Source organism: Bidens hawaiensis, unplaced genomic scaffold (assembly GCF_021521415.1).
Source record: "Bidens hawaiensis isolate Kalapana, Puna unplaced genomic scaffold, B.hawaiensis_p1.1 tig00035898_1, whole genome shotgun sequence".
Lineage (NCBI taxonomy): Eukaryota > Viridiplantae > Streptophyta > Magnoliopsida > Asterales > Asteraceae > Bidens > Bidens hawaiensis.
In genome coordinates, this window is record NW_027496245.1 from 133,982 (window position 1) to 150,116 (window position 16,135).

The window sequence follows — 16,135 nt, forward strand, 5'->3', positions numbered from 1 at the left end:
CATAACTAAGTGATAATGTGCTATACTTTTGACATAGCCCATATGGACTCTTTCGACATCCCTGCACTTCCAACCTCAAGCATGCCTGGGTCTATGAGAAAAAAAAACTGAATTTGACATCAAGAATGATGACAACTTGAACCAAATCATGGATTTTAGCTTGGCAACATTAACATGTCTAAAAGGGGCTTTTTTGTTGTTGGAGAAGCACCACATATGTGCCAAGTTCCAAGATCATCTTAGTTGAATATTATGATCAACAAAGTTGATTCACGTAGAAACAAAATCATATTCAAATACCATCATTGATGCCTATTAAAACTCATAATGATTACTACACATCCAAGTAAATAGCCTATTGAAATTTTATAATTAATAACATATAAAATAATATTTAGGACTTCAGTTAATTCATAAAGGCTTGGGTTCTCCAATGGAGACGCAAGTTAGATCCTTATTTGTGTCGCTTTTGGTTGATATTTGAGTTAGACCTTACGAGGTTGTAAATTCGGATTCCGAACCACCGGGGTTGTCATCCCACCGTGTGTTATGACAAAAAGTTATGCTCTTGTGGCGGCATAGCGACTGTCAAGTGACAACCAGTGGTATGGTTTCCCGAAGTAACGCCTACACAAAACTCTGAAGCCGGTGTGGGTTCGGTTAAGACAACATAATCTGATAGGAGTAAACCAACGATACTCTTAAAATTGGAGAGTGCGCCGACTTAAACAAAAAAATAAAAGTCATCGTTCTAAAAAGAAACAGAAAAGTTAATTCGGGTTCGGCATAATCTTGGTTCGGTTTCAGTATCACTATATCTTTATTTTTTTCGGACATATCCCAATATTGGGGGGGTCTAATATTGTAATTTACCCAAACTTGCAAGGGAACAAATTATATATCATCCATCCATCCGTTGGATCGCAGCCATCATATCGGTGAGAAACCCTAGCCGGAAACAGCATGTCGCACTTCGGAAGAGCCGGGCCGCCGGACATCAGAGACACATACTCTTTGCTCGTCCTCAACATCACCTTCCGTAACCTCACCTTTTGTTATTTATTATTTTACAAATTTAATAATAATAAATCTAACCTAACCGATTTGTTGTTTCAGGCACAACTGCTGATGATTTGTTTCCGTTGTTCGATAAGTACGGAAAGGTTGTTGATGTTTTCATTCCTAGAGATCGCAGGTATTATTATTATTATTATTATTTAGTAGCCCTGCTTGCGGTGCGCACATATGATGTATATATGTGTGAACCCTAGGGTGAGCAAAAGTGATGATGATGATGATTATTTAGCATCTGAATTCAATAGTCTAGGGTTTATATTATTATTAATATTATTGTTAATATTATCAATTGTTGTTAGGACTGGGGACTCTCGGGGGTTTGCATTTGTTAGATATAAGTATGCAGATGAGGCTCAGGAGGCAGTGGAAAATCTTAATGGTTAGTCACTACTGGATTTTATATTATTCTTTTTGTAGTTTGTAATGATAATATAATATCAGTGGGGCTGTAAACGAACCGAACGAACACGAACAAGGCGTTGTTCATGTTCGTTTGTTATGGAAAGAATGTGTTCCTTACCAAACGAGATTTTGTGTTCGTGTTCGTGTTCGTGTTCGTGTTCATTTATTAAGGAAATGAATGTGTTTATGAACACAAATAAAATAGGCAGAGTCTAGAGATTGAGAAATGAATTGCGAACAATGCAAAAACGATGTGAGAATATGATTTTTTTATTTAATGTTAAGAGGTAATAACTTAAAGAATATAAAATATTTTGATAAAGTTAATAAATGTACAAAAATACTTTCATGAACAACATACAAATGAACATGAACAAATTTTCGTGAACACATTACCGAATGCTCACGAACATAATTGAATGAACCCCCGGGGGGGGGGGGGGGGGGCTTTGTTCATGTTTGCTTTTTTTAATTAATTGGACGAAATTTCTTGTTCATGTTCGTTCATATACTAAACGAACGAACATAAACGAAATTCCCGCCGAATGGTGCACGAACTGTTTGTTGAGCGTTTGGTTCATTTACAGCCCTAATATATGATGATTCAAAGCATATGCATTTGTTTCAGGGAGAGCTGTTGATGGTAGGGAGATAAAGGTTCAATTCGCCAAATACGGGCCAGATGCTGAAAGAATGTGAGTGCGTTATCTTATGATTGCCTGTAAAAGATTGATCTTGACTCTCTAGAGTGTTGTTATGTATGTTCTTTTATTGATGAATTACGAGTTACGGTTTGGTTTACTTTTTTTAATAGTCACAAGGGACGGATACTAGAGCCAGTTGAAAAGTTGAGGGGGAGGTCAAGGAGTCGAAGCCCGAGGCCAAGGTAAAGATTTTCTATGCAAACATAGGCTTAGGCTTGTTTGGTAGGTATATAAAAACTTAATGCTATCTGTGAATATTTTAATGAGAATGAATGGTGTAAGGTATGGACTTAAATGCTTTATTTGGAGGGATATTGGGTGTAGTTTTAAATGGAACGTTAAGCTTCAGTGTTGATTTTGTATAATGGTTATTGACTAAGTTTTTATAAAGTGTATCTTTGGTTTTAGTGATCGTTCTTTCTTTTTTTTTTGTTTTTCAAAGTTCTAGGCATAGGGATGACTATAGAGACAGAGATCACAGGCGGAGATACCGTAGCAGAAGCAGAGACCGGTATGACTATGACAGGCCTCGAGGAAGGGACCGGGACCGGGATCGTTACCAAAGCAGGAGTCGTAGCAGAAGTCCTGATTATCGCAGGGAACGCAGACGAGGGATACCTGATGATGATGATAAGGGTCGAAGTCGGTCTCCTAACAGGTTCAGACACACACACACATGCACACACATAATAATATACATACGTTTTGGTTTTTTATCATTTAGCATATCAGTAAAGGGTATGCATTTTGTTTCACTCGTATCAGACTATCAGATCTCGCTAAAAAACGCCTTTTAAACTAACAAAGCACTCGTTTAACATTGAATAATTTCTTTTTTAATAGATTGACACATGGGTATTGTTTTTTTAAACATTTTGACATTCTTATTTACGCATTTCTTTTATTTTCCCAAATGTGGTATAAACAAGAACAGAAATACTTTCGTGACATTTAAAGTAGTAACAATATACATGTGACCCCAAAATGAATAAAGTAGAACATTAAGTGGCCTCCATATGGTAGTATTCACTGTCATTATCATTGCTTTATTACTTTTACCTTTATTTTTATTATTATTTATTATGTCAAAAATCTGATAATTACTAAATGGTTTGTATAGGAGCATTACTCCTCCTGCTCGGAGAAGTATCAGCCCGCGTAGGAGCCCGCCTCCACGCAGAACACCTTCTAGAAGCAGAAGTCCTGTAGCTAAACACCGCTCACCTACTCCAAAACGTGATTCACCCCGTTCTCGAAGCCCAACACCCCAACGTTCTGATGCTGACGTGAGTATACATTTTTATATTTTATAATAGTTGGTTGGGCTTAATTATGAGGCACTGATAAATATTATCTACACTGTGTTACAGGACTGAGAAGTGAACTAAACTGTTGATTATCTGAACTTGGTTTATGGGCATTGTTTCTTTTATGATGCATATTTTTAAGGTTAAAACTTAATTCTGTTATGGATTTCTTGCTTGGTTTGTATGCAATCTGTGTCAGATTTTACTTTTGGATATTTATGGGTGTCTTATTATTACCTTGTTTCTTGTTTGCCTGACGGGTTTTGAATCGAATATAGACTTTATGTTGCTGTATGCTGCTGGTGAGAACCGTTACTGTTGGTTGATGTCTTTTCTGGGTGGTTGAACTATATTTTGCGGTTGTGATGATGATAATGTGGGCGGTAAGAGTCCCGACATCTTAACACTGAAGTCAACTTAGGGTTTTGACTATAAGTATGATGATTATTCTTACCATTGCTTTGTGTTTTTGGGGCATATTGTTGCTGGATGATATTAAAAGATGGTTGAGGTTGATATGGTCTTACCTGTAGCTGACTAGCTGATGCAGTTGTGCTGGTTTTGACTTGGGTTTGAACCCACCTCACAGGTGCTATTAAAATTCAAATTTTAGGTTGTGCCTTAACAATTTTTTTTAATGGTCAATTCGAAGGGATTTAAACATGATTAGCACAAGGGTTTGTAAATATGTTCGAACCTACTGGTTTAATGATGGTAGTAACGGTAACTGATAGCGGTTCAGCAAATGATATAACAGGATCTGTTGCCGTCAGCTTCGGCTTTCAGTGGTTGCGATATATGAACCTACTAGTTTAGTTTGTCTGTTTTTAAGTTTTTGGGCTTATAGTAATCAAGATCAGTAAACCAGAATTTTCTTATACGTTCAAATGCACGTTGCGTAGCACCCTTTTTAATAACTTATTTATATGTGTGCTTGAACTTTGTGTAAGATCTTGTAACTTGAAATATGTATATTATAGTTAAAATTTATATATTCAAAGACTTTTCTGATTATTACTCATTGTTTTATAATAGATATGATGTATGCAGTCAGATTTTGTCTAACGTTTTTATACCTTTAAGATAGTGTCTGGTCGTTTGTTCTTAAACTTGTTTCTAACAAGCAACATTCTGTCAAATTTGCTTTGTAAACCGAACTGTAAAGGAGTTATTAAAATTCATGGTGTTATTGTTATCAAAAAATGAATTCATCTGCAAACCGAACCTCATTGTTATCTCTTAAGAGAGACTCGTGACACTGAATGTTGATTCTTCTAGTTCCTAAGCAACAAACCTCTTACCATAATAAAACTTTTATACCTGATAATTCAGTAGTTGGTTAAGAGTGAAGGTTTGAAAGTGGCAAAGCAATTAAGCAACTACAGTTCGCAGGAAAGGGTGGATCAAAGATTGGTGCTATTATTGAAATCACTTAAAGATAACATATAAGAGTTGTGGAGACTCAAAAGGCGAATGCAGGTTTTGAAGAAAACTCAGCAGTGAACAAAATGGTGGATGTTTGTACAACCGATTGCCATTGAAGAAATCAATAATGCTATTTGGTGTGCGTGGACCTAAGTAGGGTTGTCACTTTTACCCGAAACCCGACCTGAGAAAAGGCTAACCCGAACCGAAGTAATTCGGGTTAGTTCTTGGGTCCGTATTCTAGGTTTTGGGTCAACTCGAAAAACCTGAATAAACTTTTAGGGTTTAGGTATTATAGGTTATAGGTTAAGCTTAGCCACTGACGTTCAATTTAGTCCAAATCGACTGTTATCGATTCACGTATTATGAATCAATTGTTTATTGTTTAATAATAAAAGCAACTATAATCCAACACCCTAATAACGGCATACTTAGGACAATTATATCGATCTTGTTTATTATGGTTGAACCAATTTTATTCTAAAAAATGTTTTATTGGTTTGTTTTTGTTTTGTTATTGGTTTCTTTACATTATGAGTAAAGAAGAATATATTACATTTAAATTTAACAATGTAGTTATATTTTTCTAAGATACTCGAAACCCGATTAACCCAACCCAAAAAAACCTGAACCCGAAGAAGCCGTGAAAGATTTGGGTTGGGTTTCGTGTCTGGATTTAAAACTTTATTACCCGAGCAATTCGACCCGAAACCCGGAAACTAAACCGAAGAACACCCCTAGACCTAAGTATGCTGGTTTTGCTTTTAGCTTAATCAAAAAGAGCTTTGGTCAAACTTCAACCTTTCTTCAAGAATATGGTAGATAATATTTTTTCCGAAACAAAGGTTGTAACTCCTAGTTCATCGCTCTTTTACCTAAATCCAACGACACACACTACATCAAAAGTTTTATGCCGATTACTTTAATAGTCGTCATATAAAAAGTAATCGATAAAATTCTAACAAATAGAATCGGGTCTTTGATCTCACCTGTCCAATCAGCTTTGTAAGAGAAGTGAAACATATTGGATGGTCCTTTAATAGTTGGTGAAACGGAGAGATTGACGATGATTTAAGAGAATCATCGATAGTTTTAAGGTATTTTTTAGAAGGGAGGGCATGATGTGACGAAAATTTCCCGTTTGATGAAAGAATGTACTCAAGACTGGTCAGAATTTAAAAGTTGGACAGACGCTGTATATAGATTATGAAAGGGATAGACTAGACAGCCCGAGTTTTAGATTGTGAAAGGAAGACTAGACAGGGTTAAGCTTTACATGTATTCAGTTTTTAGACTCATTAAGTGAACAGAGTAAAAGAGTATATCAGGGTATAATATATTGGGAGGAAAAGTTAGTTTTTTTACTAAATAATGAACAAATACAGAGATTTATTCTTTCTAATGTTAAAAGTAATTTTCTTCATCATAGCTGTTTTTAATGAAGCTTAGTAAACATTCAAGTGATTCATATCGTTAAAATTAACGAAACAAATCTTGATCATTGTGAACAGCGACCTACATTACTAAGAACAAAACGAGCAAAATCAAGAACACACCAAGTGCGTTTTCACAGAGGTGAACACTAGGGTTAAATGATTTTTTGGTCATCAAGGTACTTCCAGTCGAGTCACTGAATTCACTGCCTCAAACCAAATCAGGTCACTAATGTACTAATTTTGCAGGTGATTTAACCCAAATATTTTCAAGAAAACAATGGCTCACCAATTATATATCTTAATCACCAAGAAAAGAAACCACCGATTATTGCTCAATGAGTTTAATCGCTTCCATCATAGTATCATTGTTTTAACAAACCACACAACAGATACATTGAAGTTATCACCAGTTCCATCATACATTACATATTTACATATTCCATTCACACTTGTCGTGTTAGCAACTGAAACCATTTAAACCCATAAACATAACATGTATATTTGTTCTTTCAAAAACGTTAAAAAGGTTATAGTGAGTTAGTGGTATAAACGAAACAAGACACATGCTCTTAACGCTCTGAGCAACCATGAAACAAGACGTATGGTCATAAACGCTGGTCTTTTATTCTTCTCCAAAAATAAGTTCGGTCTAGAAAGTGCATAACCGTAAAACCTCAAACTAAAACACACAGCAAACGCCATAAACAAGCATTACAGACATAACAAGTTTATAACAGCAAGTCCATATAGTACCAAATCAAGAACCCGCACAGCATTTCACATTTAGCACCAACTTACTGAGCACGGAGAACTTCAATCTCGAAAATCAGAGTTGAGTTAGGCTGGATGCCCCATGTAGGAAATCCACCGGCTCCATAGGCGTAGTCGGGAGTGCACTGCAATATCAAATTGTATCGCGCGCGTTTCAAACGTTTACGAAATCAAATAATATCAAACACGTGTTGTATGAAATTATTCCCGTTAGCCGAGCAACTTCTCCCAATTGCATCCCCAAAACACCTTCATCCCAACCTGCAAATTAATAAATTCTCAAGACTTTGTTATTATTCTCAACAAAATGTGAGTTAAAAGTAACAATTGATATAACATGAGAAACAAATTACCTTTAATAACTTGACCTTTGCCAATTTTGAAGGTGAATGGCCGCTGCCCTGGATCTTTTGTGCTAAAATATACCAAAAAAAACGAATTTTTAAACATCAAAAGTATATAATAATATATTGTGACTTAAAAATAAAAAAATATATATAGTTGTTACCTCCAAAACTTTTGAGACAGATCACCATTTTTCCCTGAAATAACAGATTAATTAAAATTAATAAATTAGAAACAAAATCAAATTGAATCAATTAGCCAGATCTGGAATAGCAGTATTTGAAGCTGACAACATCAATTCTATTACTAACTAACTAGATTGATTGATTGTTGGTGTTGGTGTAAATTAGGGTTTTGAAATAAGAGTTAAATGGAGATCGGAGGTTACCGTATCCAGTGCAGTGAACGGTGACGTTCTGGCCGGCGACGGGCTTCGGGCCGGTTCCGGCACGTATCACTTCCTTCTCCACTCCCATTTTCGATTATTATGTCGTTAGCTTTAGCTTTGTGGCGACTGTAAATCGACTGACGAGACTGCTTTATAGTGTAGAGAATGAGGGTTGGATTTTAGTTGCCGACTGATTGCACGTGATATATAACTACAACTAGGCACCAAGCAGAAAACCAAAACTTTGGTTTTTTTGGAATTTTAAAGCAGTTTGGTTTTGTTTTGGTTTAAGTTCTCTTTCGATTTTATCATTTGAGTCTTGAAAATTTTAGGGCGAAAAAAAAGTTTGTCGAAAATAATGAATTTATGTAAAAATATTTTTTTTAATTGTTAACTAATAGACTGTTATATATTTGACCAAAAGTATTTTGAGTTACATGTATATTAAATTCTTATAAATTACTTACAATAAAAACTAAAAAATAAATATCTAGAACTTTAGTTCGTTTTCTTTTTGTTTTTGTTACATGTAAAACCAAAACCGACCCATTAGTTCGGTTTTTACAAAACACAAAACCAAAACATCGGTTTTTGTTTTGATTCGGTTACCGCCTTGTCGTCTTGGATTGGAAGGAAATGAATGAAAAGGAAAGCCTTTATTTTCCTTCTCTTTCTTTTCTCCTCCCTTTTCTTCATTCCATTTCCTTTCCCTCCCTTTATTTCCGAATAATACAGAACGGAAAAGAGATCCGATGCCTGTTAGTTCAAAATCAAACACAGACGTTGTTGTACAATTACAAAATCAGATTAGTCTAAAACTTTGCAACTCAGACTCTAGCTATTGATCGTAGTCATCACTCACCACCACCTACATCACCACCATCGATTGGAGTGGTACAGTAACAGTAACAACACTCACATCAGTGATGGGAGGCAGCTAGCGACAGGTGACACGGAGGCCACAGGGCAGCAACATAGATAACAGATGCACCGAAGAAAAGTAGTTGGAGATTCCAACCAATTTGGTAAACTTACATCATAACTTGAAACGAATTTGAGTGAATTAACTACGATTTATTTAACAACACAATATTAAGAATGACATTTAGATTCTACAAACCAAACACATTAAAAATGAAATACAAACATCAATTTCAGTGAACTTTACAAACGAAACACATCATAAGAATTAAGGATGAAAGATGATTGTTTTGAAACTTCAAGCAAATTAAACCATATTTTGGTATAATGGAAAGGTAAACACTAGACAAAATACCCAAATCAGAACTACAAACATCACACTGTGTTAAACTCACCTAAAAACAGCATTGCACCTTTGAATATTAAACATAACTCAGACTCAATTATTTCAGTTCACCAACACATAATTAAGAACACAACCAGCCTAATAAGCAGTTAAGCACTTCCAAATCCCCCTTAACTGGCCCATAGCACAAGAGGTAAACCGAGGCCACCAAACAACCCACGGCCCAACAACAGATATAATGTATACCGTCCAAGCCCACAATGTCAGAACCAACTCGGCTAAAAGTAAACACAAACCCGAAGTCGAATCCATATTAATGTCATTAGAAAGTACCAACTACCAACCACATAAAAACCCGAAACAATTATGTTTGAAAACAAATATGTTAGAACCTAAACCAAAGCAATGCTGCTCTCGCCACCTGGTGGCTTGCGAACACCACCTAGATAGTCTCGAGATTCTGCTTTCCCGTCAGCAAAGATGTTACTTCCACTCATTTCCCGAAGCTTCGCTGAGCTAAGCGGCTTTTCTGCTGATGCTGGCACCTCGTCACCTTTGAAAATATTGTTTCCCGAAAGCTCTGTGAACTTCTGGCTCGGGATCTTCTTCGCTGTCTTGATCCCGGGTTCTCCAGCATTTGTATGAGATACAAAGGGTATCATTGTCATTTAACATAAGTATGCTCCAACCCGAACCCGTTTTGACCCATTAATAAAATGGTATACCCAAACATTTTAGGTCCAAATGTCTAATAACTAATTAATTATTAATTAACAAAAAAAAAATACATGCCCAGAGTTTCAGACCCAAACTCATTATTTTGAGCCATTTTATGGGCCAAAATTTCCAAACCCAAACAGTAAAAACTAGTCCTGTAAACAAACCGAACGTTGAGGCCAAAATTCATTATTTTGGGCCATTTTTCTCATTAGTTCATTTGAATTCGTTTAGGTTCGTTCGTTTACGTTTGTTTAAGTTCATTCGTTTAGATATTTATACAAAATTCTTTAGGCCAATTACAGTTTAGTTTAGTAACTCTAATTTATGAAGTTGAAAATATCATCCATTTACAACATAGTCTAGTTTTCTTAATCTTTTAGGTCCTAGATATATATGTTCACGTTTACTTTTAATTGATGTTTGCTCATTTATGCTCGTTAATATATATTTAGTTATGTTTTGTTTACGTCCGTCAACCATTCATTCATCCTATTAACGAACTGACATAAACAAACACGTTCATCTTCTTAACGAGCAAACACAAACAAGAAAACCCCGTTCATTTTAGTCTTCGTGTTCAATCGTTTGTTCAGTGAAAGCTAAAAGAAAGAACACAAACTTCGATTCATTAACAAGCCTAGGTAAAACCAAAGGAACCGAAACCGTTTTCAAAACCGAAATAGATATAAAAGAACTGCGTACATTATTTGGAGTGGATTCACCAATGCTTATGCTTTCTCTTAACGCCAATGCACGGGCAGTTAACGGGCGGGGTTGAATTTCAGGAGGCGGTGCAAATATGTTATGTCCACTGAGCTCCTTGTTCTTTGCATTTGAAAACTGTTTTTTCAATGTGGAATCTGACTCGTTATCTAATGTGCCACTTAGTTCCCGCTGCTTAGCTTCAGAAAGTGCCTTTTTAGGAGACACTGATTCGTCTTCACCAAATGAAATGTGACTGATCCCAGCAACTGTTTGCTGATAAAAATTAACATTTGGTTAGATTAAAATAGTGTAATAATATTGAATCAATGACTAAGTGCTTCTAAACTTAAAGCTATTGTCTAGGGGTTCAACAACTCGAGCTGCTCGCGAGTTACTTGAGACCGGATCGATATAAAGCTAGAAAGAGCCAAGCCTTATTGAGACTGAAACTCGCATGGGAAGATCACTTAGGCTCGAGCCTTAACGAGCCCTGTGTATTTTTTAATTTTAACTATTTTAGACCTCCATGTAGTAATTTCACACTGGCACACTGCACAACCAAGCTCGAGCTGAGTTTTTGCTCATTTAAAAGTACTGCACACGAACTCGAGCCAAGCTTAGGCTCATTTAAGGTTTTTCTCAAAATAGATAAAAATAGTTAAATAACAGAGTTATTTGGGTCAAACCACAGGGACCAAAACTGCATTTTCTTAACTCTAAATAGTAAAATGTGAGAAATAAAGTTGCACATTGAGGGTATAAATTAGTTACCTGATACATTCTTACTCCAGTTTTATTAGTTTGAGTTGAGTTAGCAGCATCTGCTTCTTCTACATCAGTCTCTCCACGGGCTGCAAATATTCCACTGCCAGTGATCTCCTTTAACTTGTACCCTGAAACAGGTTTCCTGCAATGACATAAAATGTCAAACCTTGCAACAAAAGAAAGAAATCAGATCAAAATAGGTTGCATTGCACACCACAATTACATATATGATAAAAAGAATTCCATAAAACATTGTTGCAGACAGCATTGGGTGAGTACTGAGTAACATAAATCAAATTGCAAAGATTATATAAAACATTGGCCATATGCTTGATATTACTTGCATTGAATCATTTTATATAGATACTCTTAGTGCATACATGGTCACACATTGTAAAATGCAGTCCTTATTTGATGATAATATAAAAGTACGTACATGCGATACAAATGCTAAATACAACTATCCATATGTCCAACGATCACTCACATCAGAAAGGAGATACAAGACTTAAACCCTATCAAAGCAAACAATAGACATCATCTCCATCATAAAGAAGACGCATTGTTTTACAAGCAAAACTTCATTATATATAATTATATACACACTTTCAAATATCAAATCTGATGCTATCATAGAAACACAATCGAACCTCAGGCGATAATCAAACTATCAAATTACGGATATCAGCTATTGAAAACCTAATTGTAAAATCATATAATTAGAGCTGATAACAGATCAATCACAAACGAAAAACCTAATAATAATTTACAATTATGTCAACAGCAACAATAATTAAAACAGAATTAACAAAACTAACAGATCTATAACCTTTTGTTTAAGCTCTCAACTTCCTCATCAGTAACCTGACCTCCAAACACAACTTTACTGATTCCATCCGACGGCTGCATTCAATCAATCGGTTAATTATGAAAAAAAAACATTAAATTAGGTTAAAATCGGTTAATACGTACCTGGTGAGAGCGAGTGGCAGATGCGGTGGGTGTGGAATCGGCGGGAGGAGTTTCCGACCAGGTTAACAGATCTGCGGTGGACGTGTGCGGTTTCCTGACGGGCGTGTTGGACGCCATTTGGTTTGAACTGTGCCTTTCGAAGTGAACACACCAAAAAGTGAAAGATGATGTGCTTCAATGCGACGTCGTGTGGTTGGTTTTGGTTGTGTGTACAAGTAGAACTTGTGACTTACGATTACAAAGTAGTAGTCACTAGTGAGTGTCATCTCTCTTTCTAAAACTTTTACTTTGGTGCTATTTGTTTTTTAAAACAAATTTAACATCAGCAATTAAAGATGTGGTCTAAAGGTCTGAAATCTGAAAATATAATATTGTTTGTTTTATAAACTGGATATCGTCTGCATAAGCTGAAAAGTAGTTACATATCATATATATTACAGTAGATAAAAGTCATTTAACGTTTATAGACTGCTAAAATAATTGGTAGTAGTGTACGAACTATGGAAGTGAGTGGTCGTAGACAATTGTGGTAGGCGGTGAACGGTGGGTGGTGGTGATGGACGGTTGTGGTGGTGGGTGGTGGACCGTGATGGTGGCCAACAATGGGTGGTGGTGGCGGCGGACGGTGGGTGGTGGTGGCGGCGGACGGTGGGTGGTGCGGTGGCGGGTGGTGGTGGATGGTGGTGGCGGGTGGTGGTGGCGATGGACGGTGGGTGGTGGTAGTGGGTGGTTAACGGTGGTGGTGGTGGTAGTGGGTGGTTAACGGTGGTGGAGGTGAGTGGTTGACAGTGGTGTTGGGTGGTGGTGGCGGCGGCAGACGGTGGGTGGTGGTGGTGGTGGCGGTGGGTGGTGGCGGCGGCGGACGGTGGCGGTGGGAGGTGGTGGCGGCGGACGGTGGATGGTGGTGGTGGTGGCGAACGGTGGGTGGTGATGATGTTGGACATTGGGTGTTGGTACTTGGTATGATGTTAAGAAGCGTGAAGATGTGTGAAGATGGTGAAAAAAGCTTATTTTTTAATACCATAAAAATAGTTTTCAGATCTTTTTTTTTATTAAAACAAACAGTCTTCAAGAGCTTATGTCTGCGCGCCCGCAGACATAGGCTCTTTGCAGACCTTGTAAGCAAAAACAAACACACGCCCGCAGACAACCTTGTAAGCAAAAACAAACACAATTTTTCTAAATCTAATTATGTAGTCAAATATTACAATTTCAGTCACTCAAGTTGTTAAGTTTATACATCTATATGTTCACAATCAACACGTGTATGATTATTGTATGGGGTGTTTATATACGTCGAAATGAATTGAAATACCGAACATGTTTAAAAGGTTTGAAATATGTATGGTTTGGTTCCTAGTTTTGTTTTAACAGTTTGACGGCTTAGAACTTAACAGTTGTGTAAATTGAATCAACTGTTTAACATTCATTATGTATTTTATTTTTATTTTTCATAGTAGGAATATAAAGTTATGAGTATATAACATATTCATGAATCATGAACAAGATTTGACTACTCCTATAATACATGAGTCAGTCCTTATGTAGTTATGTTGTATTGCACCGTATGAAGCCTATTGTGAACCTTGTAAGACCCTCAAATCGAGCATCTCATGGTGGTTGAATTTACTTACATAGTTCTTAAATGGAGATTTTATTAACAGTGCGGCAGAAACATTCAAACATTCATTACGTATCGTAATAATAACGTAAACTTAAACTTGTATTTTAACATACATGTATATAACATAAATAGTGATGAAAACCTTTGCCCGGATAGCAAACTGATGTAAGCACCTGCAATCAACCTTATGTGCATACCTAAAGTCAAGTACACCGAGTGAATTATAAATTTACATAAACATCATATTATCATACCGCATTCTTTAACATACACATGACTCAACGTAACAAGTCATAATGTTGCATATCATAACATAACATCTCGTAAAGTAACTAAGATGTAATCATAACACTCCTACCCTTCCCATGAGTGCATAGATGGATCACCATCCATCCATAGACTCATGACGATAAAACACATACAAGATTCACTGGCTCTCTTTATGCTCACCCGTCACAACATATACAAGGTTCATCGATCTTCCCTATGTTAATTATTACAGTACGCACAAGGCTCAATGGCCTTCCCTGTGCTAACACATACAAGGTTCACTAGCCGATCACACATATATCTTACCTAGTCATTTTGAAAATGCTAAATATAGTACTTAGCTACTTTAACTCGTTGTAGTTGGGCTTACACCTATGTTGGAACTTGGATCTAAATTTAGACGTATGTTTGAAGTATCTTGGGTCATATATTGAACTTTTAATTGTTGTGTTGGTATAATATGTTTTTTTTTAACAACTAACAAAAATTTTATTAATCAAACTAGCAAGACGCTAGAAACACTATTACAACCACAAACACCTAAATACAAAAATCACACCGCCAAAAGAACAAGAAAGACACAAGTAATGAACCACACCCCATTATACAATAAACCAACACCAATCCTTCCAAGTAAGACCTCTTCTTTTTCTCCTATTTTTTATTCAAAGAAACCCTAACATCTTTATTTCCTCCATCAAACTTACAAGACGAATTGAGCTTCCCTTGTAAACTACTAATATGTTTTTAATTAGTAGTTTTGACAATGTGTTTGGATCACTTTTAATTTCATTAAATTTATTTTGGTTGGATACTTTCTAAATTATTAGTATCATTTCCTAACTTAAAAAATGCTTCATTAATATATTTAATGTAAAATTGTATAACTTTAAAAAAAATTACGAATAAAATCCACTAAAATGTACTTTAAAATTTACGGCTTTTATTTGTTAATTTGGAAAATGCATTTTTTTTCAGTGGCGATATATAAATTATAATTCAAAAATAAAGATTCACTTGCAGGATGTTGAAAAGTAAACCAAAAAAATAGCCAGGTCTTCATATAAATTGAACTAACATTTTTATCATTTTAAACAAAATGGAATATTATTTGATTTTTTTAAAACTTAATATTAATTTTAGGCTTGTGTCATTCCCACTTTGATAGGGTAGTAATTAACGTGATTAATGTGTGAAATCGGGGTCAAGAGTTCAATAAAAAAAAATTAGGCTCGAAGAGTTGGTGTAGGGTTGGTAGTTGTTAAAACAAGACTTAACAATTTGTTAAGAGATCACTACACTATTTTATGGGCAACTTTTATATGTTCCTCTACTCGATAACTATACTTTTTTTTAATAAGTTAATACTCTCATCATGTTTCAAATAACACTGGAGCCTACAATTTTTAGGTTTATACATATTTGTTACTAGACCAAGTCAATGCTTGTTACTCAATAACTATACTTAACATTGTATATTTTCTAAAATAAACAAAATTTAATCCTATTTTTATTCTTTCAAAAAATCATGTATGTACATAGATCGCGTTTAGCACGGAGCAGTGTCTTGTCTCATGCCACAAGCGTTTCAACATATCACTTGCGTTGGGGCAATTCCAACCATTCAAAACCTGTTGAATTTATAGTAGATTATTATCGGTATAACTAACTTTTTCGTTCCAATTTCATAATTAATATTTAGTGCTAATTCCTTTTTGAAAGTTTCTTTTTCTCTACTTTATTATGCCATGAATTATGGCCTAAAATGATCGACTATATTTTTATATTATTTAATGTAACGTGATAAACAAACTTCTTAAATTCACGTTAAATATATGATAAGTTGAAAACGTTGCGTTACTACTTATGTTAATAGCCCATACTTTACACAACTAAAAAGTGTTATAAACATAACGTTTGATCCAACGTATGGAGGCTTGCTTTTTTAATCCACTTG

General features: G+C 35.6%; 2 protein-coding genes across 3 annotated transcripts; one reads left to right on the forward strand and one right to left on the reverse strand.

The window, feature by feature from the left end:
* Positions 1 to 910: 910 nt before the first annotated feature.
* Positions 911 to 4,149, forward strand: LOC143587828 (uncharacterized). 2 transcript variants are annotated; one of them, XR_013144977.1, is made up of 10 exons: positions 911 to 1,039; positions 1,117 to 1,195; positions 1,377 to 1,456; positions 2,108 to 2,174; positions 2,294 to 2,365; positions 2,626 to 2,841; positions 3,304 to 3,469; positions 3,554 to 3,632; positions 3,769 to 3,873; positions 3,993 to 4,149. XR_013144977.1 is itself a non-coding variant. In XM_077069003.1 (8 exons), the coding sequence occupies exons 1-8, from the start codon at positions 964 to 966 to the stop codon at positions 3,557 to 3,559; spliced, it is 762 nt and encodes a 253-aa protein (XP_076925118.1). In that variant the 5' UTR covers positions 911 to 963; the 3' UTR covers positions 3,560 to 3,752. The 2 variants fall into 2 exon arrangements, 1 of the variants encoding a protein (XP_076925118.1); XM_077069003.1 differs by lacking the exons at positions 3,769 to 3,873; positions 3,993 to 4,149 and having other exon boundaries at positions 3,554 to 3,752.
* Positions 4,150 to 9,171: 5,022 nt separating this feature from the next.
* On the reverse strand, positions 9,172 to 12,452 carry LOC143587829 (uncharacterized). Its single transcript, XM_077069004.1, has 5 exons — positions 12,285 to 12,452; positions 12,142 to 12,215; positions 11,319 to 11,454; positions 10,538 to 10,820; positions 9,172 to 9,750 (listed from the first exon to the last, which is right to left on the reverse strand). The coding sequence occupies exons 1-5, from the start codon at positions 12,399 to 12,401 to the stop codon at positions 9,515 to 9,517; spliced, it is 846 nt and encodes a 281-aa protein (XP_076925119.1). The 5' UTR covers positions 12,402 to 12,452; the 3' UTR covers positions 9,172 to 9,514.
* Between the last annotated feature and the right edge of the window lie 3,683 nt (positions 12,453 to 16,135).

Excerpts from the sequence above, each read along its gene's own strand:
- LOC143587828 (XM_077069003.1), top strand. The coding sequence starts at position 964 with ATGTCGCACTTCGGAAGAGCCGGGCCGCCGGACATCAGAGACACATAC. Across the intron at positions 2,175-2,293 it reads GGGCCAGATGCTGAAAGAAT|TCACAAGGGACGGATACTAG; the intron begins GTGAGTGCGTTA and ends TTTTTTTAATAG. Across the intron at positions 2,366-2,625 it reads AGTCGAAGCCCGAGGCCAAG|TTCTAGGCATAGGGATGACT; the intron begins GTAAAGATTTTC and ends TGTTTTTCAAAG.
- LOC143587829 (XM_077069004.1), bottom strand. The coding sequence starts at position 12,401 with ATGGCGTCCAACACGCCCGTCAGGAAACCGCACACGTCCACCGCAGAT. Across the intron at positions 11,455-12,141 it reads GTTGAGAGCTTAAACAAAAG|GAAACCTGTTTCAGGGTACA; the intron begins GTTATAGATCTG and ends ATGTCATTGCAG. Across the intron at positions 10,821-11,318 it reads CTGGAGTAAGAATGTATCAG|CAAACAGTTGCTGGGATCAG; the intron begins GTAACTAATTTA and ends AATTTTTATCAG.